At 36.3% G+C, this 19396-nt stretch overlaps 1 protein-coding gene across 1 annotated transcript in view; it reads left to right on the top strand.

Moving 5' to 3' along the window:
• Positions 1 to 818: 818 nt before the first annotated feature.
• LOC127634987 (death-associated protein 1-like) overlaps positions 819 to 19396 on the top strand; it is a 29164-nt gene continuing 10586 nt past the window's right edge. The window contains exons 1-2 of the mRNA XM_052114773.1: positions 819 to 1016; positions 1461 to 1560. Coding sequence (XP_051970733.1) covers positions 962 to 1016; positions 1461 to 1560 — 155 coding nt within the window. The 5' untranslated portion in view covers positions 819 to 961. The remainder of the gene's footprint in view (positions 1017 to 1460; positions 1561 to 19396) is intronic.

The raw sequence follows: 19396 nt of genomic DNA, 5'->3' as shown, positions 1-19396 counted from the left end.
TGCCCTCCCTTCAAAAACTATACACTTCCAGATTTAGAAAAAAGCCTGGGAAAATTACTCTGGACCCCACTCACCCTGCCCACTATCTTTTTGAACTGTTGCCTTCTGGTCGGCGCTACAGAACACTGAGTACCAGAACTGTCAGGCACAAGAACAGTTTTTTTCCCTCATGCTATCCATGTCATGAACAGGTAAAACTGCCCCATTGAGCAATAATTATGAGCAATTCACAGTCTAGTCCAGGGGTCAGCAATCTTTTTGACATGGAGTGCCATTTTTAATTTTTCTGGTCAATGGCAGTGCTAACAGATTTGTGTTTAGATTTGCACTATGTATGTGTGCATGTGTGTGTATGCATGTGTGTGTATAATATATATATATATATTAGTCTTATTGTGTACTCTATATATAATTTATTTTCTTTATATTAAATTTGTATTTATTTATTTTTATTTAAAAAAGTATTATTATGTATGTCTTGTTCCTGTTTCGTATTGTGCACTGGAAGCTCCTGTCACCAAGACAAATTCATTGTATGTGTAAGTATACTTGTCAATAAAGCTGATCCTTTTTGGTTTTTCCCCCTTCGTTTCTGAAGTATTCTTCTCCCTTCGTCGCCTGTTTCTAAAAATAGGCGGTCTGCGGGGTTGTATGAATTAAGCCTACTACAGAACATTTACAGATGCATGCAGGTTTGATTTTTCTCATACGCCTGATTTGTTCCAGTAGACTTTCCATAGTAGAGAGGAGGAACGTCCTTTCTCCTGAAACTCTCCTATTGGTTCCAGACGACCAATGACGTCATCGCGTACCGTTGCCAAACAGTGGGCAGGAAAAAGCCACGTTGACGAAGTCGTCAGTAGTGTGCGTTTGTTTTCAGCCAGGAAAAAGGAGGACTGTTATTTTCAGCTAGACGAAACAACTCTCTGGAAGAAGCGCTTGACTGCAGCCAATAACAGTCATGTCTTCGCCTCCAAAAGAGAAAAGCGAGACCAAAGCTGGGCATCTGCCTGCTGGTAATGTCCTCGTGCTGTTGTTTTTCTGTGAAATATTTTGCAGGATTCGCTGCTTGTTAGTTGCATGCTTCGATAACGAATTTATTTAAATTCAGACGGTATATTTTCAATGAATTAATCTTGTTCAGTGAACTGCAGTGAATGTCACGTGATGCAGCTATTTAACTCTCTATTTCGTTCTGCTAATGGGTCATTTCACATGATGTAAACGTGTGATATCACGTTTAATGTGTTTCACTTCGTCACCATATCTGTCAGTGCGGTGGTTAAGTACACAAGCAGTCAGATGACAAGTGAGGAATGGCTCTAAAAGTAGGCCAAGGGAAAAGATAGCACAAGGCTGCACACTGAAAAGCTGCTTGAGGTTTAAATAAGAAAGGATTTAATATATGTCATCAATGTATACTGAGGGAATAAACTCTGGTGTTTGTAATATTGTGACAGTGAAAGCTGGAGGCATGCGGATAGTTCAGAAGCACCAGACTGCAAATGATGTGCCAGACAAGAAAGATGACAAAGACAGTGAAGAATACGAGACAGAGAGGTAAGAATGCTGACCTTCACATTTCTGTTGCATGCATTTAAATCTCATCTCACTTGAAGCTCTACGCCACACGCTTCTGCTCTGACAGGCAACTTTTCTTCTAGTAACGTACATGGTAGACTATATCTTGATCAGCAGAATCTGTTTTTTCCTGGTATGATACTTGATCACCAGAAGAGAATCTAGGCTTAGTTTGAATATAGAACATTTTCTTGATAGCCTAACAAAGAATAAGGGCCACAAATAGGTTTCACATAACCCCTCAGGTATCTACACTTGCACTCACAAGGCTTCTTCAGTTAAAATATTCCAAAACCTGCATCCTCTTCAGCAAAACATCAGGAGTGTCCCAAACCACACACTTTTTCACATTTCTACACCTTTTATTTTAATGAGAGTAGTATGTTCACCCTGAAAATGCAAGTACTACGAGGACCCGAATGAGACAAACGTCAGAATGTAATGTGGAAAGGTGGACACTTCGTGCACTCTGTGCTAGAGGCTTGCCGTACGTAGCGGAAGGTGAGGAGTTACCTGGCTCTATTGCTGGTCTGACAAAACAGTTATAAATAATGGAGAATGTGGCAGTTAGTGAATCCACAATCAACCCATGCTGTGTGAATATAAGTTGTTTGAGAAATAGCTAACAAGCTAAAGCTAGCCACAACACATCCCGTGCGGTTGAAACGTTACTTCTGTCAACTGTTAAGCGGTGAATGCTTCTGTGTAGTCAAAACCGGTAGTGTTCCAATTGGGATGATAATATCAGACATTGGGACTTGAGTTAGTCTCGGACTAATAGACATCAGACTCCAGGCTCAACCTAAAATGACTTCAGGCTTGACTCGAAGGACTCGTGAATATTAAAAAAATGAAAGTCTTTTAACCATAACTATTGATATCTTAGATGTAATAAAACACAAATCAAATTCTTCCTTTGTGTCAAATTTCCCCATGTGTCATGATCGATCGGGCCCTTATCATAGAATTTGATGATGTACAGTGCATTCAGAGAGTATTCAGTTGCAGCCTTATGCTAAAATGCTTTAAATTCTATTTTTTTTTTTTTTTTACATCAATCTGCATTCCATACCCCATAATGACAAATTAAAAAACAGATATTTGATAACTTTGCAAATTAATTAAAAACAAAAAACTGAATTATCACATTGAAATAAGTATTCAGACCATTTGCTGTGACATTTGAAATTTAGCTCAGGTGCATCCCATTTCTCTGGATCATCTTTTAGATGTTTCTACACTTTGATTGGTGTCCACCTGTGGAATTGATTGATTGAACATGATTTGGAAAGGCACACACCTGTCTATATAAGATCTCACAGCTGAAAATGCATATCAGAGCAAAAACCAAGCCATGAGGTCAAAGGAACTGCCTGCAGAACTCAGAGACAGGATTGTGTCGAGGTACAGATCTGGGAAAGGCTACAAAAAAATGGCTGTATTGAAGGTTCCCAAGAGCACAGTGGCCTCCATATTTCTTAAATGGAAGAAGTTTGGAACAACGAGGACTCTTCCTAGAGCTGGCCGCCCAGCCAAACTGAGCAGATGGGAGAGATGGGCCTTTGTAAGAGAGGTGAACGACAACCCGATGGTCACTCTTGTTGAGATCCAGAGATCATGTGTGGAGATGGGATAAACTTGCAGAAGGACAACATCACTGCTTCACTGTAGGAATGGTATTGGCCAGGTGATGAGACAACAAAAGCGTGGCTTGGGGACAACTCTGTGAATGTCCTTGAGTGGCCCAGCCAGAGCCCGGACTTGAACCCAATTGAAAATCTCTGGAGAGACCTGAAAATGCCTGTCCCATCAACGGTCCCTTTTCAACCTGAGAGCTTGAGAGGATCTGCTGAAAAGAATGGCAGAAAATCCTCAAATCCAGATGTGCAAAGCTAGTCGCATCATACTCAAAAAGACTTGAGGCTGTAATTATTGCCAAAGGTGCTTCTACTAAATACTAAGGGTCTGAATACTTAAGTCAATGTGATATTTCTGTTTTTTATTTAAAAATAAATGTGCAAAGTTATCAAAACTCTGTTTTTTGCTATGTCATTGTTGGGTATAGAGGGTAGATTGATTTAAAAAAAAAAAAAAATAATAATTTAAAGCATTTTAACATAAGTCTGCAACATGAGGGGGGCTGAATACTTTCTGAATGCACTGTATTTCCCTGTAAACTCAGATATGCGCTAAGAGTTCCAGGAAACCTGACGACACCCACCGTGCCATTTGTGCTCACATTTGGTTGTGCCCTCAGAAGCAGAAACTTGAAGAAGAACACATTCTCAAAGATTAGTCACATTAATTCAGGGTTTTCCCTGGCTCAAAATGAGGCGGAGGTGGTACCATACTGATCAAAAAAAGAGATGTTAAGAACACGTTAATGTTGGCTTTGCATTAATACACTCCTAATGACCTGGCAACTGAATAATAGTGTTAATTTTGTCATCTGTTTTTTAATTTAGTCTTAGTCCTGTGTCAAATGTCCTTTGTAGTTTTTATCATATTTAGTCAACCTTATCCTATTTATTTATATATTTTTGTCAAGTTTTAGTTGACAAAGTCTGGGCTTTTTAATGTAGTTTTAGTCAATGAAAACTGTTGACATTTTAGTAACATTTAGTCATATTGAAATTTTAATTGAAACATTTTTAGCCATAAGGGTATTATTGATAAGCATTTGTAAATCTAGTCTATACAAAACCTATATATATATATATATATACACACACACACACAAACATTTTATTGTCATTGTCATTTTAGTGTTATTTTTCACATAAGATTGATCTTCTCATGATGATGACGTTGCGAGCTGCAGACAGCGGGGGTGAGAGACGAGTGTCTCCGTGTTAGAGTGCGCATCAGCCGGCGGAAATTTAAATCTCTCCCGGTCTCGACTCCCACTCAGATTTTGTCTCTTCCGCGACTGGTTGAAGCAGCTCTGACCGCACAGAGAATGACAGTTTTGGATTTTGTGTTTATTTACATGGCACGCTCCTGTATTATATGAACTTTAATGAAGGATGAAATAAAGATATATCGCCATGCTGTGATCTGAGTTTCTATCAGACACTCGAGCTGCAGCGCTCCTCTCGTCTCGCGTGTCGTCATCATAGTTTTATATGATCTGAAGTTACGTTAAATGACATAAAGCGACTATTCGACAATGGACATTTTATTATTATTGCAGAGATTTGCAGTTACAAATGACAATCCAGAGTGCAAAGAAGACACCCTGCCATGAAGACACCCACCAGAGTTTTGTAGACAGCTGGAGGTGGCACAACATTTTACGGAGGCAGCCACCTAGTAATTCTCTATGCAGGGAAAAACCCTGTAATTAACACACAAAACTAGCTAATATTTTATTGTCACAAACACTGGGCAGTGTAGAGAGAGACAGAGAGATTTGTCCTGTTTTTTAGCATCTTGCAATCATCACATCTACAGTTATTTGTGGACTTAACAGCTGGCTGTTAATGTAAAAATGATACCTAATGATATCGCATTACATTGCATATGTCATATTGCATTGCTTGTGTGTGCATTCTTAGCCTTGTTGAACAAAAACAGTACAGGTTAACTCAATTTAGTCTGTGATATCATAAAATAATATGAAGTATATTTTTACAAGTTCAGGTAGAATTCTGTTAGCATCCCAGGTTTTTCAGAGATCATGCATTTATAATTTTTAAGCAGAGAATTAAAAAAACTAATAAAAGATGAAAAGTTTAGTGACGAGAATTGACTCTGACTTCAGGTGAAAGACTTGTGAACATCATTTGGGACACAGCTAGTACGTTTTGCCTAAATGACAATTATATATTTAATAATTTTTTTATGCCTTTCATGCTATAGCATGCCAAAATGTAAGAAATTCAAAATAGAGGTTGAAGTGACAATGACTTTAGAAAAAATTCTATAAAGCAGTGAAGTCATTGCTTTGCATTGAGTCAGCGCTTTGAGCAAGCATTTAATCAGTGACACAGATGTGTGGTTCCCACATCGCTGAGAGAGCATGACTAAGATCAAGTGGTGGGATTTAAGCAGACCTCACAGCTTATCAGAGGACCTGTCTTGTTATTAATCTATCAGTTCAAATACATTTAGTCTGTGTTAGTTATGTGATCTAGTGCTACAAACAACTCTTTTGATAATCGATAAAACTATTGATTATTAGTTTGATTAGATGATTAATCGGATTATAAATAAAAGCAAAATTTTCTTTTCAATATTTTTCCAAAAATGTAATTATGCTACAAAAAAAAAACAGTTAAGTAAACTAATGCAAGCAGCTGCAAAGCATTTATCAGTTTACTCAACCTTAAGACCTTGCAAACTAAAGGCGACGATTATGAGCGGTGAGTTGCAGACAAATGGCCCTTTCACATAGAAAGCAAATCCACGTCTTTATTATAGGTGGCGCTAATCGACAAGCAATTTTACCCGGGTACGTAGGTTAGCTGGTCTTCCGTCAGCCCATCCACGGATAAGAAGAAAGGCAAATTTAAAAGAACGAGTTCTCTAGTGAGCAGATTGAAAAAAGAAAACCGATTTCTCTATAAGCTGCAGCAGTGATGAAAGGTTTATTTTCTCAATGAGAGAGAAAACATTTGAGACACTTTCACAAATTATTTCAGTTCACCTGCTGGACAAGTTGACTTAGAGTATTATCACGTGTACACAGTATGAGGGGAGATTAGAAAAAATTGTGTAAAAAATTATATTAACGGTTAAAACATGTTATCATTTGGAACAAGAGTGATTATACGCCACTGACATGAAAATATACTTGTGAAAACTGCATTTGTTTAAAATAACTGCGTTAATGCACACTATAAAAACTGTTAAAACAAATGTTTATTTGTATCTGCCATGTACATTTGTGTGATACATTTATTCAAAACCCTTAAACATGACTAGATTTAAAGTCTGTAGTTTAATATAGTCTAAATAATGCACACAATAAAACTAAATTCCTAACCAACAAAACCCATCTTCAGTCTGATCCATTATTAGATACTTCAGAACTTAATTGCTGTCGAATGGCTGTAAACGATGAGCACAGCAATATAGATTACATAATTTTGTGGAGAGTGGAGACCAACAAATTTTTGGTATACAAAGGCAGTTTAATACAAAGACATTTGTATAGTGTGCAGGCAGTCACAGCAATTGTATTAATATTATAAATATTCTATTAAAAAGGTTGGTGATATAAAGTCAAAGATGCTGTAATATATTTTCAGGGGGAAAAAAGTGAACTTGCGTAAGATTTAATTCAAAGGCAAAAAAAAAAGATTTTTTGAAAGAAGGTAATCTCAACTTTTTCTACATTAGTGCAATCAACTTTTAAAATTGAGGTTGTCTGACAAAATTTAAGGTGGGTTTTTTGCAGTGTAGATTGTGCAGAAACATTTTAAACCTATAATTCCATATGTATCAAATATGACGCACAACGTTTGACGACTCCTGTCTCACTCTCTGTTCAAAGCTGAAACGCACCAAAAAAAAATCAATGTTTATATCAATCTATTTAAAATGGTGGTGGACTTGTGCAAGAAATGACTCTTATATTTGGGAAAATTGACCGCTTATTTTAATAAAGTAAAAGTGACAGTAATGATTATTGGTACTGATATTTTAAAATGAGTATTTGCTTAATATAAGCAACTTGTGCTTGCTTAAAATTTTGTATATTATTTGATTGAAAAAGCATGTTGAAATTACATGTATTAAATATTATACAATGGGCTTTTAAGTTACATCTTTCAATCACCGTTACATTCTATTCATGCCCGCTATAAATGTTTGTTTTATGTATATATAATTGAATTAAAGCTTTAAAAATTCTTCTGAGAACAGAGCGCGAAATTGCGAAGCTAGCAGTGTTTGAGACTAGCTACCAGCAGCTACTGCCCGGATTATGCAAAACTGTCTGATTCCATTCAGTGCAAATCATCAAAATAAGGTAAATGCCCTGGCTATTGTAATCTATTGTGCTGTAGGTGTTTGTTAAAACTGAATGATATCAACATTGAACATTATTTCATATATTTATTTTTTTATTAATTCCATGTAGGGATACATGCAGTAGTCCCAACAAGCATTTAAAAAAAAAAAATTAAACTGATTTTTTTTTAGTTGGAAGATCTTATTGTGTTGGCCATTTAAAAGTAGATCATCATGCAAAAAAGTGTGGGCACCCCTGTTCTAAACCCTTATAACTTTATTTTTTTCAATAGAACACAAAAAGAAGTTTTTATTTATTTATTTATATATTTAAACAGGAAAAGATTAAAGAAAATCGGGCCTGACTCAGTATAAAACTGATTTTCAGCAGGTTCCTGTTCTGCAGAACATAAATACCTCATACACAAAGAACTCAAAAACAAAATGGTAACAAACACACAAACCAAGAGAAAGCATCAGAGGGAAGCCATGAAGCCATCTCAATGGTCACAAATATACCTATCCATTAGATGGCGAGCAAATGTTATTTTAAATAGTCTTATTGATGTTATTGTTCTGATGTGCTGTGGAGTTTCCATTCCAGGCTTTGGTAAGCACATGAAAAAAAGATCTCTGTCCATAGCAGTTCCTAAAAGCCGGTATAGGCAGAAGTCCAAGTTGGACAGGATGTTATCCTCAGTCACCATTCACTGTCAGTACAAGGAAAGTGAATGGTGACTGAGCCTATCTTTCTGCATAACATTTCCTTTTGTGTTCCAAGGAGGATAGAATGTCATATATGGGCTTGGAACTAGCCCGTGGGGTTAGTTTAATATTAATATTATATATTAATATCTGTTTGGCATTCCTTCAGAAACATGGCACTAGTCCTAGAGTGGACATTTCAGAGAAGAGAGTAAAGCTGGTTTCAATGCTAAAGAAATGTACGCTGTTAAAATGTGCCCCACATTATTAGGTTTGGCATTTTCACACATCACTGGCAAACCAAGAGGAAACTCTGTATTTTCCTGTGTAGTGTCTTTGTGTTCAGAAGTTTGTTTTAGTTGTTGACACAATTGAGGCTGAGACTCTGTGGATGGTTAGAATAATCCGTTTATTTATTCTGTGTGAGTTTGTGTTGGTTTAGCTATTTGGTGTGTAACTTTAACATTATGACTGTATTTCTTGACGTATTGCACCTCTGGGGTGTAGTGATTGGAAATGCATATTGCTGGTTCGTGGAAAAGTAGTACCAGAATGGTTTAAACCAGGGGTGCCCAATACGTTGATCGCGATCTACCAGTCGATCGCAAAGGCAATGCTGGTAGATCGGCAAAAATCCATACCGATAATTTTCCCCCATTGTGTCCTGTGCTAGAGCGGCTGGGAAATGCGCGCTGTCATAATACAGCATGAGAGCGGCCGCTAGAGGCGAAATAAAAACTATCACTGATGCCTCGTGGTGGTTGTTTTGACACGTGTGACTAATGCAGCGAACACTGCACGGAGCTGAACAATGCAGATTTAAAACGCCAACAACTAAAAAGTATGTATACAGTACATGCTGTCATATCATTATAAAGTAATTAATTTCTTGAATAGATGCTGCATTAATAAAGAACAGCATTATGTTTGTAGACCAGGCTGAGAGGATGCTAACATTAAAGCTAACCTCAAGCAGTTAGAACAATGTGACAAAAAACACACAAGTCCTACACAAATGTTTAAATAAAATGTATTACAATCTATTTGCATTAGTTTATATCCAGTCACGTTTATGCTTTAGCCAGCTAAGTTGTATATTTAAAGGTAGTGAGAGATTTGAGAAAAATATCTTCATGCAATCAAGAGAAATGTATAAACAAATCAGAAACGCATCTGATTTGAATTAATTTAACCTCACAGTAATACATATTTTTGCCATTTTGATTAGATAATTATCAAATGATCGGTGTGTATGTGTGTGTGACAAGATTCTTTGAGAATTTAAACGAGCGTAACGGCGCAAAATACAAACAAAAATATCACTGAATCTTATAGAATTGTTAAAAAAAAGCACAAGACATTGCAATTCACTAGTTTACCCTAGTTTTACATTAAAGATCCCTCATTAGAAGTTAAGTGGTCAGCCACTTGAAGATGTGCAATAGCTTGGTGAATCACAAAAAGTCTGTGTTTAATGAGTAAATATATAATATGCGCAGCGCCACTGAGTTATTGAATGGCGCTGCTCTGTTTACTCACTCACACACACACCCGTGGCTATTTTTAGCCTTCACCCGCTGCAAAATATTTGAGCACTACTCCACGAACAACATCTCAGATGTAGGTCCTCAATAGTTTGGTTCACTTATAATATGCATTTAGAACAGCACCAGAGGTACATTAGACCAGAATTTGAATAAGAAGCAAATTAAACTACTGTGAACTTGCCTGCAAACAGACACATACAGAACTTCCTGGAGAGTTTGGCTGGAATGATGGAACGTGGAGCGGTTAAAAGAGTTAATAATAAAGTGTTTCTGTAAATAAAGTGTAAATAAGCTTTATATTTATATTGAAATAATGTAGTTGGAGGTTTGTGTTTCTTTACATATTAAAGAGCACACCCAATTAGTTCCACACAATAATGTAAAGATATTCTAAACTGATTATACAAAAAAACAACACTGGTATCGGATTAGGATCGGTATTTGCCGATAGTGAGATTTCCGGTATCGGAAGAGAAAAAGTGGTTTCGGTGCATCCCTATTTAAAATGTTGTTTTTTCATTCAGTATCAATGGAAAAAAATATCGGCCAATTAACAAGTTATCGGCTTGTCTTCCCAGCTTAGTTATCGGTATCGGTCGACCTCTAGTGCTTGCCCAGTTTTTCAACCATCTTAGTTTCTGTAGTATTTTTTCCATACATTTGGGTTAATAGGGTTTTCATGAAATCCTTCTTCATAGATTTCTAAGAAATTATCCAACCAGCTTCAATGTGAATCCCAATGTTACCAACTTTGATTTAAGTAAAAATAAGTATTTGAAAATGGTACAAGACAATGGTACATGACAATACTTGACATATTTAATGAACTGCAATCCCATAAAGCATTGTGATTACTTAATTTAATTAAAAAATATTAGATTTATTTTAGATTGAAAAAAAATATGTATTTTTTTTAAATTAGTAAATAGAATAAATATATTTCAAAATAGTAAAATATATGCAAATACATACGTAGTTCGAGACCAGAAATTCCACTATTAAACATTTTAATAAAATATGATTTTTTTAGAAGCAAACACCAATGAATAACAACCTCTGAGATAATGGTAGGTCTGTCTTTAAAAGCTAATATGTTATCATTAAAAATTCCCTTGTGGAGAAAATAAATGGAATTTTAGCATCTGGAACTAGACTGTTGCACTTTATTAAATGTCCTACTAACAGTTTTGTCTGATAGGTTTGACCAGCATTTAATGTATCTAAAGAAAAAGATTTAGCCATGGCATTGGACCATGATGGTTGCAATTTGAAGCTTAGCAACAGGAATAGTTTCACAAGATACTTCCTAAATGCCTCAAAAATACATCCTCTAGAATTGCTACACAATTGAATCTGGACATTTGCCAAAAAGCTGATATTTGGGGCTGGGCTGCATGTGTCCAAGGCAGTGCACAAGATGCGCATCTTTCCCCTTGTTTCCTTCATCTGGCTTGGTTTCTGTTTGGAGAAACCTTTGGGATGTCCACTGTTCCTTCGCATTGCTCACACATCTATAAACAAATTTACGAATGCTTTCAATAGAACCGGGATGAAGTAGAATGCCTTCCATGGCCACAGATCATTGCACTTTTATGGGCTGCTCTGAAGTGAAGATTGCAGAGTGAACTCCATTATATAAAGGACTGGGTGTTTTTCAATTTGAGGAATGGTGCAATTTCCCACTACACAAAATATAGGAGTCAGAATTCCAGAATGATTTAAGGTTTTCTGAAGGCCTGACTCTTATTTTGGTCTTTATTACAGATATTAATACATTATTAAATCCAGTAGCTGTGCCAGATGCACACACACACACACACACACACACACTCCATGTCTTTCTCTCTTCTCTTTGCTTGCTGAGAGATGGCCTGCATTGAAGCTGTAAGCAGGTGGCTTCTGATGGAAAAACTGCACATTTGTCGCAGCAAGTCAAGTGGGACTTTCTGGGGATCACCTGTCACATGTAATTTGGTCTTCTCAGACATATCGGAGGACAAAATGAAATAGCTCTGAGATGCTAAAGTGATGTGCTGTGTTGCTGAGTTCACTCTACGTTGTATGTACCTGCTTGTGACTCAATAAACTCTCTGTTCTACTTCAGTACAAGTCACTGTCTCACCAGTCTGACTCTTGGCAACTGATCCGATAACTGACACTGATTTGTTTGCAGCCCAATATATAAATGTTGGGAGCCAATTTACTATACTGTAGTGCATATTGGATAAGCCGGTAAAGGTGTTTAAATGTAATGCGAAATTGGGGTAATATTATGTGCCGATCAGTTTCAGCTTAAAGCATTTATGATCTTACCCCGATGAAGGAAAACAGTTTAAGGTGTTTACATGACTGTAAATGTTTACTAAGGTATACAAAGCATAATTGGTGTAAGATTGTTCATGTAAATGCGCTCATTGAAATTCTTTTCAATGCAAACATGCCTCTTTTCATTGTACATTAGTCTAGTTTATAGATTGTGCTTTATTCACAAAATGTAGTGCTTTTTACTTGTCACAGTTAACTTTTTTTTATACCATACAGACAAAGGAACGAATCATATATATATACATATATATATATATATATATATATATATATATATATATATATATATATATATTTTTTTATTGTTTTTTTAAGATGTTTGTGGACATTTTCCTTTGGTCATGGCAGCAGTAATTCAATCAGTAATAAAGAGCATTATAACCGCACATGTATCCAAATGCACAATGAGGTTGGGAATGTGCCAGAGAAAACGTATGATGTCAAATATTTCAAATTTTGTGACATTTTCTGGATTTTTTTATCCAGTGCAATAATTAGTTTACCTCTGAATATCAGGGCACCTCTGTATGTAAACAGTTGAGATGTTGTAAGCAGACTGTTTTTGTTTAACATGTGGTGTGTGACTGCGAGTGACTTGTAAGCAGAAACAAGTCATTAGCTGAACCTTGGAGCTGGAGCCGTTTCTGTAGTAGCATATAGACTGCCTTCTAATTCTATTCACATACTACAGTCCATTTTTTGGCCACTTCACAATAATTGAATCCACTGCACTTGGGTAACCACACCGCAATTCAGCCCGTGCTAAAGCGTGTCCCCCTGCCTCTATTCTACTACGGATGAAGCAGTGGTGAAAATTGGGATGGTATGCTAGCTTTAATGGAGAAAATTATTTCCATGCTAGTTTTCCTTTTATGTGCTGTTTATCGAAGTGTACTGACGCTGTTGCAAGAATTGGCTCTTGGAGTGTTGTTTCAGTTAATCTGCGTAAATTTGCCGCGCTGCTGTGTCGGAAGAATTTCTGTCTTAAATATATGTTACCACAAAAGTTACTTTCCAAATGTTCTGCCAGCCAGTCAGTCAAACAAACTAGAGTCCAAATCTGACTTCCGCATCCCTGCCACAATTTTGAGGAAACAAAGTTATGACTTCCTTGTGCAATATGTAGATTTCTTCATATTTGGATCATAAAATCTGATATTCTAAGTATTATCATAAAGTATAAAAAGTATTTTAATACTAAAAGTATTGTTCAAACAATCTATTTGTTAAACTTAAGTATTAACAGTTAACAAATAGCCTTAAGTATTAAACTTTGGTGTGACTCTGATTCATCCTGCATCATTTGCTAGTTGAGAAGAGGTGTGCTTTTACTTTTCTAAGAAATCAGAGGTGGAATTTTCACCTGGCGGATAATAAAATGGGCAAAAAACATCTAATAGATTTACATTGGAGGGGGGACCCATGCCATGTCTAGGGAGAAGAGTTTCTTATAGACTTAAGTTTGGGCTATTTTCAAGTGGGCTAATACAAAAGCACTAAAACAACTTGGAACGTGCCTAGCAATGCATAATCAACCTCTCAGAACACCTTATTAACCACAAAGCTACGTCCTGACAACACCCACCCAAAAAACCCTAGGTAGCGAGTTTTTCACAGGCAAGAACCTCTCAAGCACCATCACTTTTCTGTTGAAAATGATTAAATCTTTTTGTAAATAAAGTCTTGAATATTTAATTTAATAACACACTCAGTGTTGTGTAGTGTCTTCTCTTCTTTGAACATATATGTTTTCACAATCATGGTAACTGATAGAATATGATTTTATAATCATATTTTATAGTCTCACAACAGTGCAAACTCTCAGTGATTATGAGGAACAGATGCATATACTATTTTATGCTTTTATGTTAATTAATTGTACTGGGGAAGGGATTTTGTAGCCTGATAATAAGTACTGTAAGCCATTTGTCACAGCACTGTTGTGTCTGTATTGTGCACACCTGGCATATCATATAGGATTAATATTTTTATCATTTGGAACTCCAGTTCATCTTTCCTGAAAATAAAATAATATTGTGTTTATTCGACTGACAAATTAAGTATGATTCTAACTGTAAACCTTAGTAGGCTTTAACTTGTTCAATACAAGTTAAGCTCAATCAACAGCATTTGTGGCATAATGTTAATTATCACAATTTATTTTAACATGTCCCTCATTTTCTTGGGGGGAAAAATCTGGTTGCGAGGCACTTACAATGGACGTGAATGGGGCCAATCTGTAAATGTTACAATACTCACTGTTTTAGAAGTTTAGCAACAAGATGTAAACAATATGCATGTTAACATGATTTAAGGATGTTCATTTATCACATAATGAACTTTCTTTTGTAAAGTTATATCCACTTTAAAGTTATATCCATTTACAACTTTGTAGCCATGTCGATATAACGCGGTAAACCTTATAATCTCAAAAAAACAACAATTAAAAACAACTTTACATCTTTTAATAATTCACAAGTTTTAACAGAGAATTAATGTAAGTTCTTTTAAAAAGTTATAGGTTCACATGTCTGCCTTATTATTGAACCCGGAATATTCGCTCAGTGTACAAAAGTATAGGTTTCATGTTTTGGAGACCAACTGGAAGTTGGCCATTGTTGCAAAAGGGGAAAACATAATTTAATTGTATTGTGTTGAGGTTGGAAGTCGATACAGTTTTATTGGTGTCATTACTTAGAATTGGACTTTGGGAATTGGATTGTGCTCCTGTGTTAATAGGCCTGGCCCCCCTAATTTGGAGTGGTAGAATGGTAAGAGTGATAATCTCATTTTCCATCCCACTGAGTTCAGTGACCCCACATCAAAATAAATAGATCAATCAAATTATATTTAAACAAAACATCAATATGACTGCATAATAATATTTAGTGGGGTAAAGTTTAAAGTTCAATATTTATTAAATATTAGCTTATGGTTCATAAGAGATTGTCTGAAAGGCCCACATACTGTGCTAAAATGTCACGGGTGGCCAAGTGTTCAATGCAACTCCCTTGCATGTTTTGTCTTAGATACTTATTAAAATAACATTTACACATTCTAAAGATTGTAAATTGTATAAATAACTTACACTTTAATTGAATTAATGAATACTTCCGATGTTTTAGTGCTGTGGGTGGAATTTTCAGACGATCCCTTGGCATAGAAACACTGTTGGGCATAATTCTCCAGCTACAACAAGCGCTGACCATTTGAGTTAAATGTGTTATGTCTGTATGATATAGTCCTATATTCTTTAACCTAATTTTGCTAATGATACCGTTGTCCACGCCAGAGAGCGTAGGAGAAAACGAATGTCAAACGAATAACGAGCCAAAAACTTCTGGGGATAAGGTATAAGTTCAGCCTTAGTTTCGCATCTTTGGACCTGCCAGCCCAGTTCTACTGAATGTGAATTATGCGTGCTGGTGTAAATGTACTGTAAGTGTAAATTAAGTTACTTTTATAGTGCAATTTCCCTGATTATTATTGGGTTTTACTTTCTGAAATGACATACAGTACACACTTATTTTAAGTAATGAGGTATTTCATTTGTGTTTAATGTTTTGCTCTGTACAATGCAGAAACGAGACAAATGTAGTGCAACAAGTTTGACAACAAACAATTAAGCAACTCTGATGTAACTGCACGAAGGAACAGATGTAAAGAAACGAGTTTGAAGAAACAGCAGCTAGCGTTATACAGGGGCACACCACACATGAAATGGTAAATTTCAATTTTCGTGCTCAATAATGAATGCACATAGACATTTACAGACATAATGATAAGGGGAAAAAAACACTTTAAATGCATCGTATTGGTCACTATATACTATAATGTACTAAAATACCTCAGTAATTATAAAACAGCTCCTATTTTAAACATGCAATTGTATCTAATGGCACTTTTCCACTGCACGTTACGGTTCGACTCACCTCAACTCTACTCGCTTTACTTATAACCCTCTGGGGTCTGAGGGTATTTTGGGCCCTGGAAAAGTTTTGCCATGCCTTGACATTTGTGCTTTTTTCAGTTGCTTAAAAACAAATTAATGGCTAAAGTCTGATAACACTGTATTCAGCACAAACTGGGCTACAATAATATGTGAGCAACATGTGTGTACATGTTTGTATTTTTAGAAAATAATGTTTATGCATGGTTTTTGATTTATTAAATTTTTTTTAAGTCATTGAAATAAGGCCATGTAACACATACTTAACATTTGTCCACAAGACTTTTGAGAACTGGATATTGTAGCCTAGTGTTTTTGCTACAAAATGATATAAAAACCATCCTGATCACTCATTCATACAAAACAATATAGTAATTGAACTTTTGTAAGACACTTTTAGTGTTAGAAAGGTCATATGCGAGGAGGCGTGAACTATCATGAATATGGATGTATTTTACAACTGAGGAGACAAAAGACCCTCCTCTGGGCCCATCAATGAGGAATGTGACAGACAGATAATGAATGTGGGGAGACTTAATGATCAAAATCAAGTTTTAAGTTAAAAGAAGTAATCTGACTATACATTTTCTTTACATAAAGACTTTACTTAATTTTAGACTTAAAACTCTAATTTTACACTACCATTTAAAAAGTCTCTTCTGCTAACCAAGAATGCATTTATTTGATCCAAAATACAGTAAAGACAGTGATATTTTGAACTATATTTACAAATTAAAAGAACAGTTTTCTATTTGAATATATTGCAAAATGCAATTTGTGATCAAAGCTGAATTTTTAGCATCATTACTACAAGTCTTCTGTGTTACATGATCCTTCAGAAATCATAAGATGGTGATTTTCTAATATGGGCATATTTAAAGTGCATTTTACTCATTTACAGAATGAACCCATATTTGAACCCATATTTGCAAGCACAAGCTTTGTTGATGATAATGAGGCAGCATAAACACTAGATAAAATATAATCTAAACATTCATATTATTTTTGTATCATATTACATATCATATTTATATCATACAGTATATCATTTAAATACCTGCTTTAGCTGAAACTAAAACTAGCTTATTAGGACATATTTCAAATGTCAATACTCTGAATCCTGGCTGGCAAGTCTGGAAACAGTCCCACTAGTAAAATATGTACGTTTATATAAAAGAGCATGTCAGCTAATGAAAACTAAATTAATTACTCATCCGAAATTGTATCCTCGGCTGGATCAAGTCTCTCTTCAAAATACAAATGTTGCGCTGCCTCTACTGCCATGACATCATTTAAACGTGACACAAACTGACCAAATCAATAACACAACTGCTAGCTGTTAGCTACTAGCTCATTGTGCTGCATAAAGCAGTTGTTGCATGGTGATTTCATGCAAGTGTAACAGTTAAATGGGCCTGGTTGGTTTAGAAGCAAGCTTCCAGTAGCTGGTCAACTAAATAAAAATTCAAGCAGAGTGTAGAGTTATCGTAGCAATACATACCATCCTCCATCGTGGATCAACACCAGTCCAGGGCACTCTTCCTCCCATTACTCGCCGGTTTAGATGGTGTCCATTTGGTCGAACCACTTCCACTTTTCCTTGATTGTTCTGTAGTCACTAAAGTGTTTTTTACTTTTCCCTACACTGTTGGTAGGTCCGGTGGTAGCCGTGTGAGGACAACAGCTGAGGCATATCCTGAGAGACTTTTTTTGTTTCGCTCATCACTAATAAGTGGACCGTCTGCCCCTCATTTATTGAACACTGCATGGTTTTGCGCACAGCCATTTCTTTTTTCACAATTCGAAAGTCACGTGAACAAATGATATTGTTATCGCTGTTACTAACTTTAAAACTAGCGGGTTGATTTTGTGTGTTGGAAATCCAGTGACTCTGATGGTGACTATTCTCCCTGACCAATTAATGAGCAGCAGGATTTTGACGTCACATTTAGTATCGGCTCGGCTTGCTTGGAACCTCGACCAAGGTGGTGCTAAAAAAAAGTATCAGATACCAGATGTACTATCCACAGTGGAAAACCCCCAAAAAATGAGCTGTACCGAGTCGTGTTGTACCGTGCAGTGGAAAAGCCCCATAATATAGTTGCCAAAAGGCTATATCCATGTTTTGATGATGAATTACAGTGAAGTGCTGATCTACATATGTCTTCTCCAAAGATCCCTCAGTTATGTTCATGGTTTTTATAGGGACATTGTTTGGTTTGTTGGTCCCTTGGGTCAGTTTTGCGTTGTCACCACAAACGAACCGCTCCAGAGTTTGCTTGACCGATTAATTTGGTGCAGATCCGAGTGTGATTGCATGTTCATATATGCCTAAATAAACCGAACCAAGAGAAAAAACGTGCCAGGTTCCGAAATAAATGCTCCAAATAAGCCAGGTGTGGAAACGACGTTAGATTCTATCATGTGCAATGAAACAGTGAAAGCAGGCATTCATAATATGTTGCCTTTTTAAATAAGTGTATGTTTAATCTGAGATTACACAGCTGTCTCTTTAAAAAGATACAAGGATGTGAGACGGGCTCTATCAGTTGAGAAGCACTGTTATGCTTCAAGGGGGGATTATCCCATAGGCAAGTCTCTCTCTCTCTCTCTCTGTTTGAGCTATCTTTCCCTGCCTTCTTGCAGTGAGATGAGAGCCACAAACTTCTTACATATTCTGGATTTCACAGCATTACAGAAAAAGTCCCTAACATTTCAGATTGCCTTCATTTATGCTCAAGTATTTTGAGACTTCAGGATGTGTCTCACGCTGTGATAACAATTTGTCTACTTTTATAGCTCTATTTCCTGTACTGTGGTGTAATGCACCACTGTTTTGTTTTGAAGGGGTTTGTGGAACACAGCCACTCAAATATGAGTCTTCAGAACTTTCTCTTTGACACGCATTATAATTCTGTTTTCAACTGAGACGAGGACCATTTTTCTTGTCAAGGTCAATTATCACTCTTGACCTTCTCTTCTGGCAGATGCTTTAAGGTGAAGCGCTTGGCTTTGGAAAATAAATGAGTCATTTCTGGAACTGACGGTTATTCAGACCTCAAGCAATATTTCTGCTCTGCTCAGATAGTGGTGGTAAATTCCCTGTCCCAAAGGAATTTTGTAGGCTGGTAGCACCTGGTTTTATGTCAGACCCCTGCTTTACTCCTTCTAGTTTCATATATGCATGTTTGCTTAGTCCTCGAGCCACTGTGACCGGAATTTAATCTCAACATGAAATCAAAATTGGCCCCACAAAATATATGGCATCATAAGGAAGGAAAATTATGTGCATATATTGAAACGGCATCTCAGGACATCAGCCAGGATGTTAAAG

Source organism: Xyrauchen texanus, chromosome 42, assembly GCF_025860055.1.
Source record: "Xyrauchen texanus isolate HMW12.3.18 chromosome 42, RBS_HiC_50CHRs, whole genome shotgun sequence".
In the NCBI taxonomy this organism is placed as follows: Eukaryota; Metazoa; Chordata; class Actinopteri; order Cypriniformes; family Catostomidae; genus Xyrauchen; species Xyrauchen texanus.
This window is presented reverse-complemented; position numbering and strand designations above follow the sequence as displayed.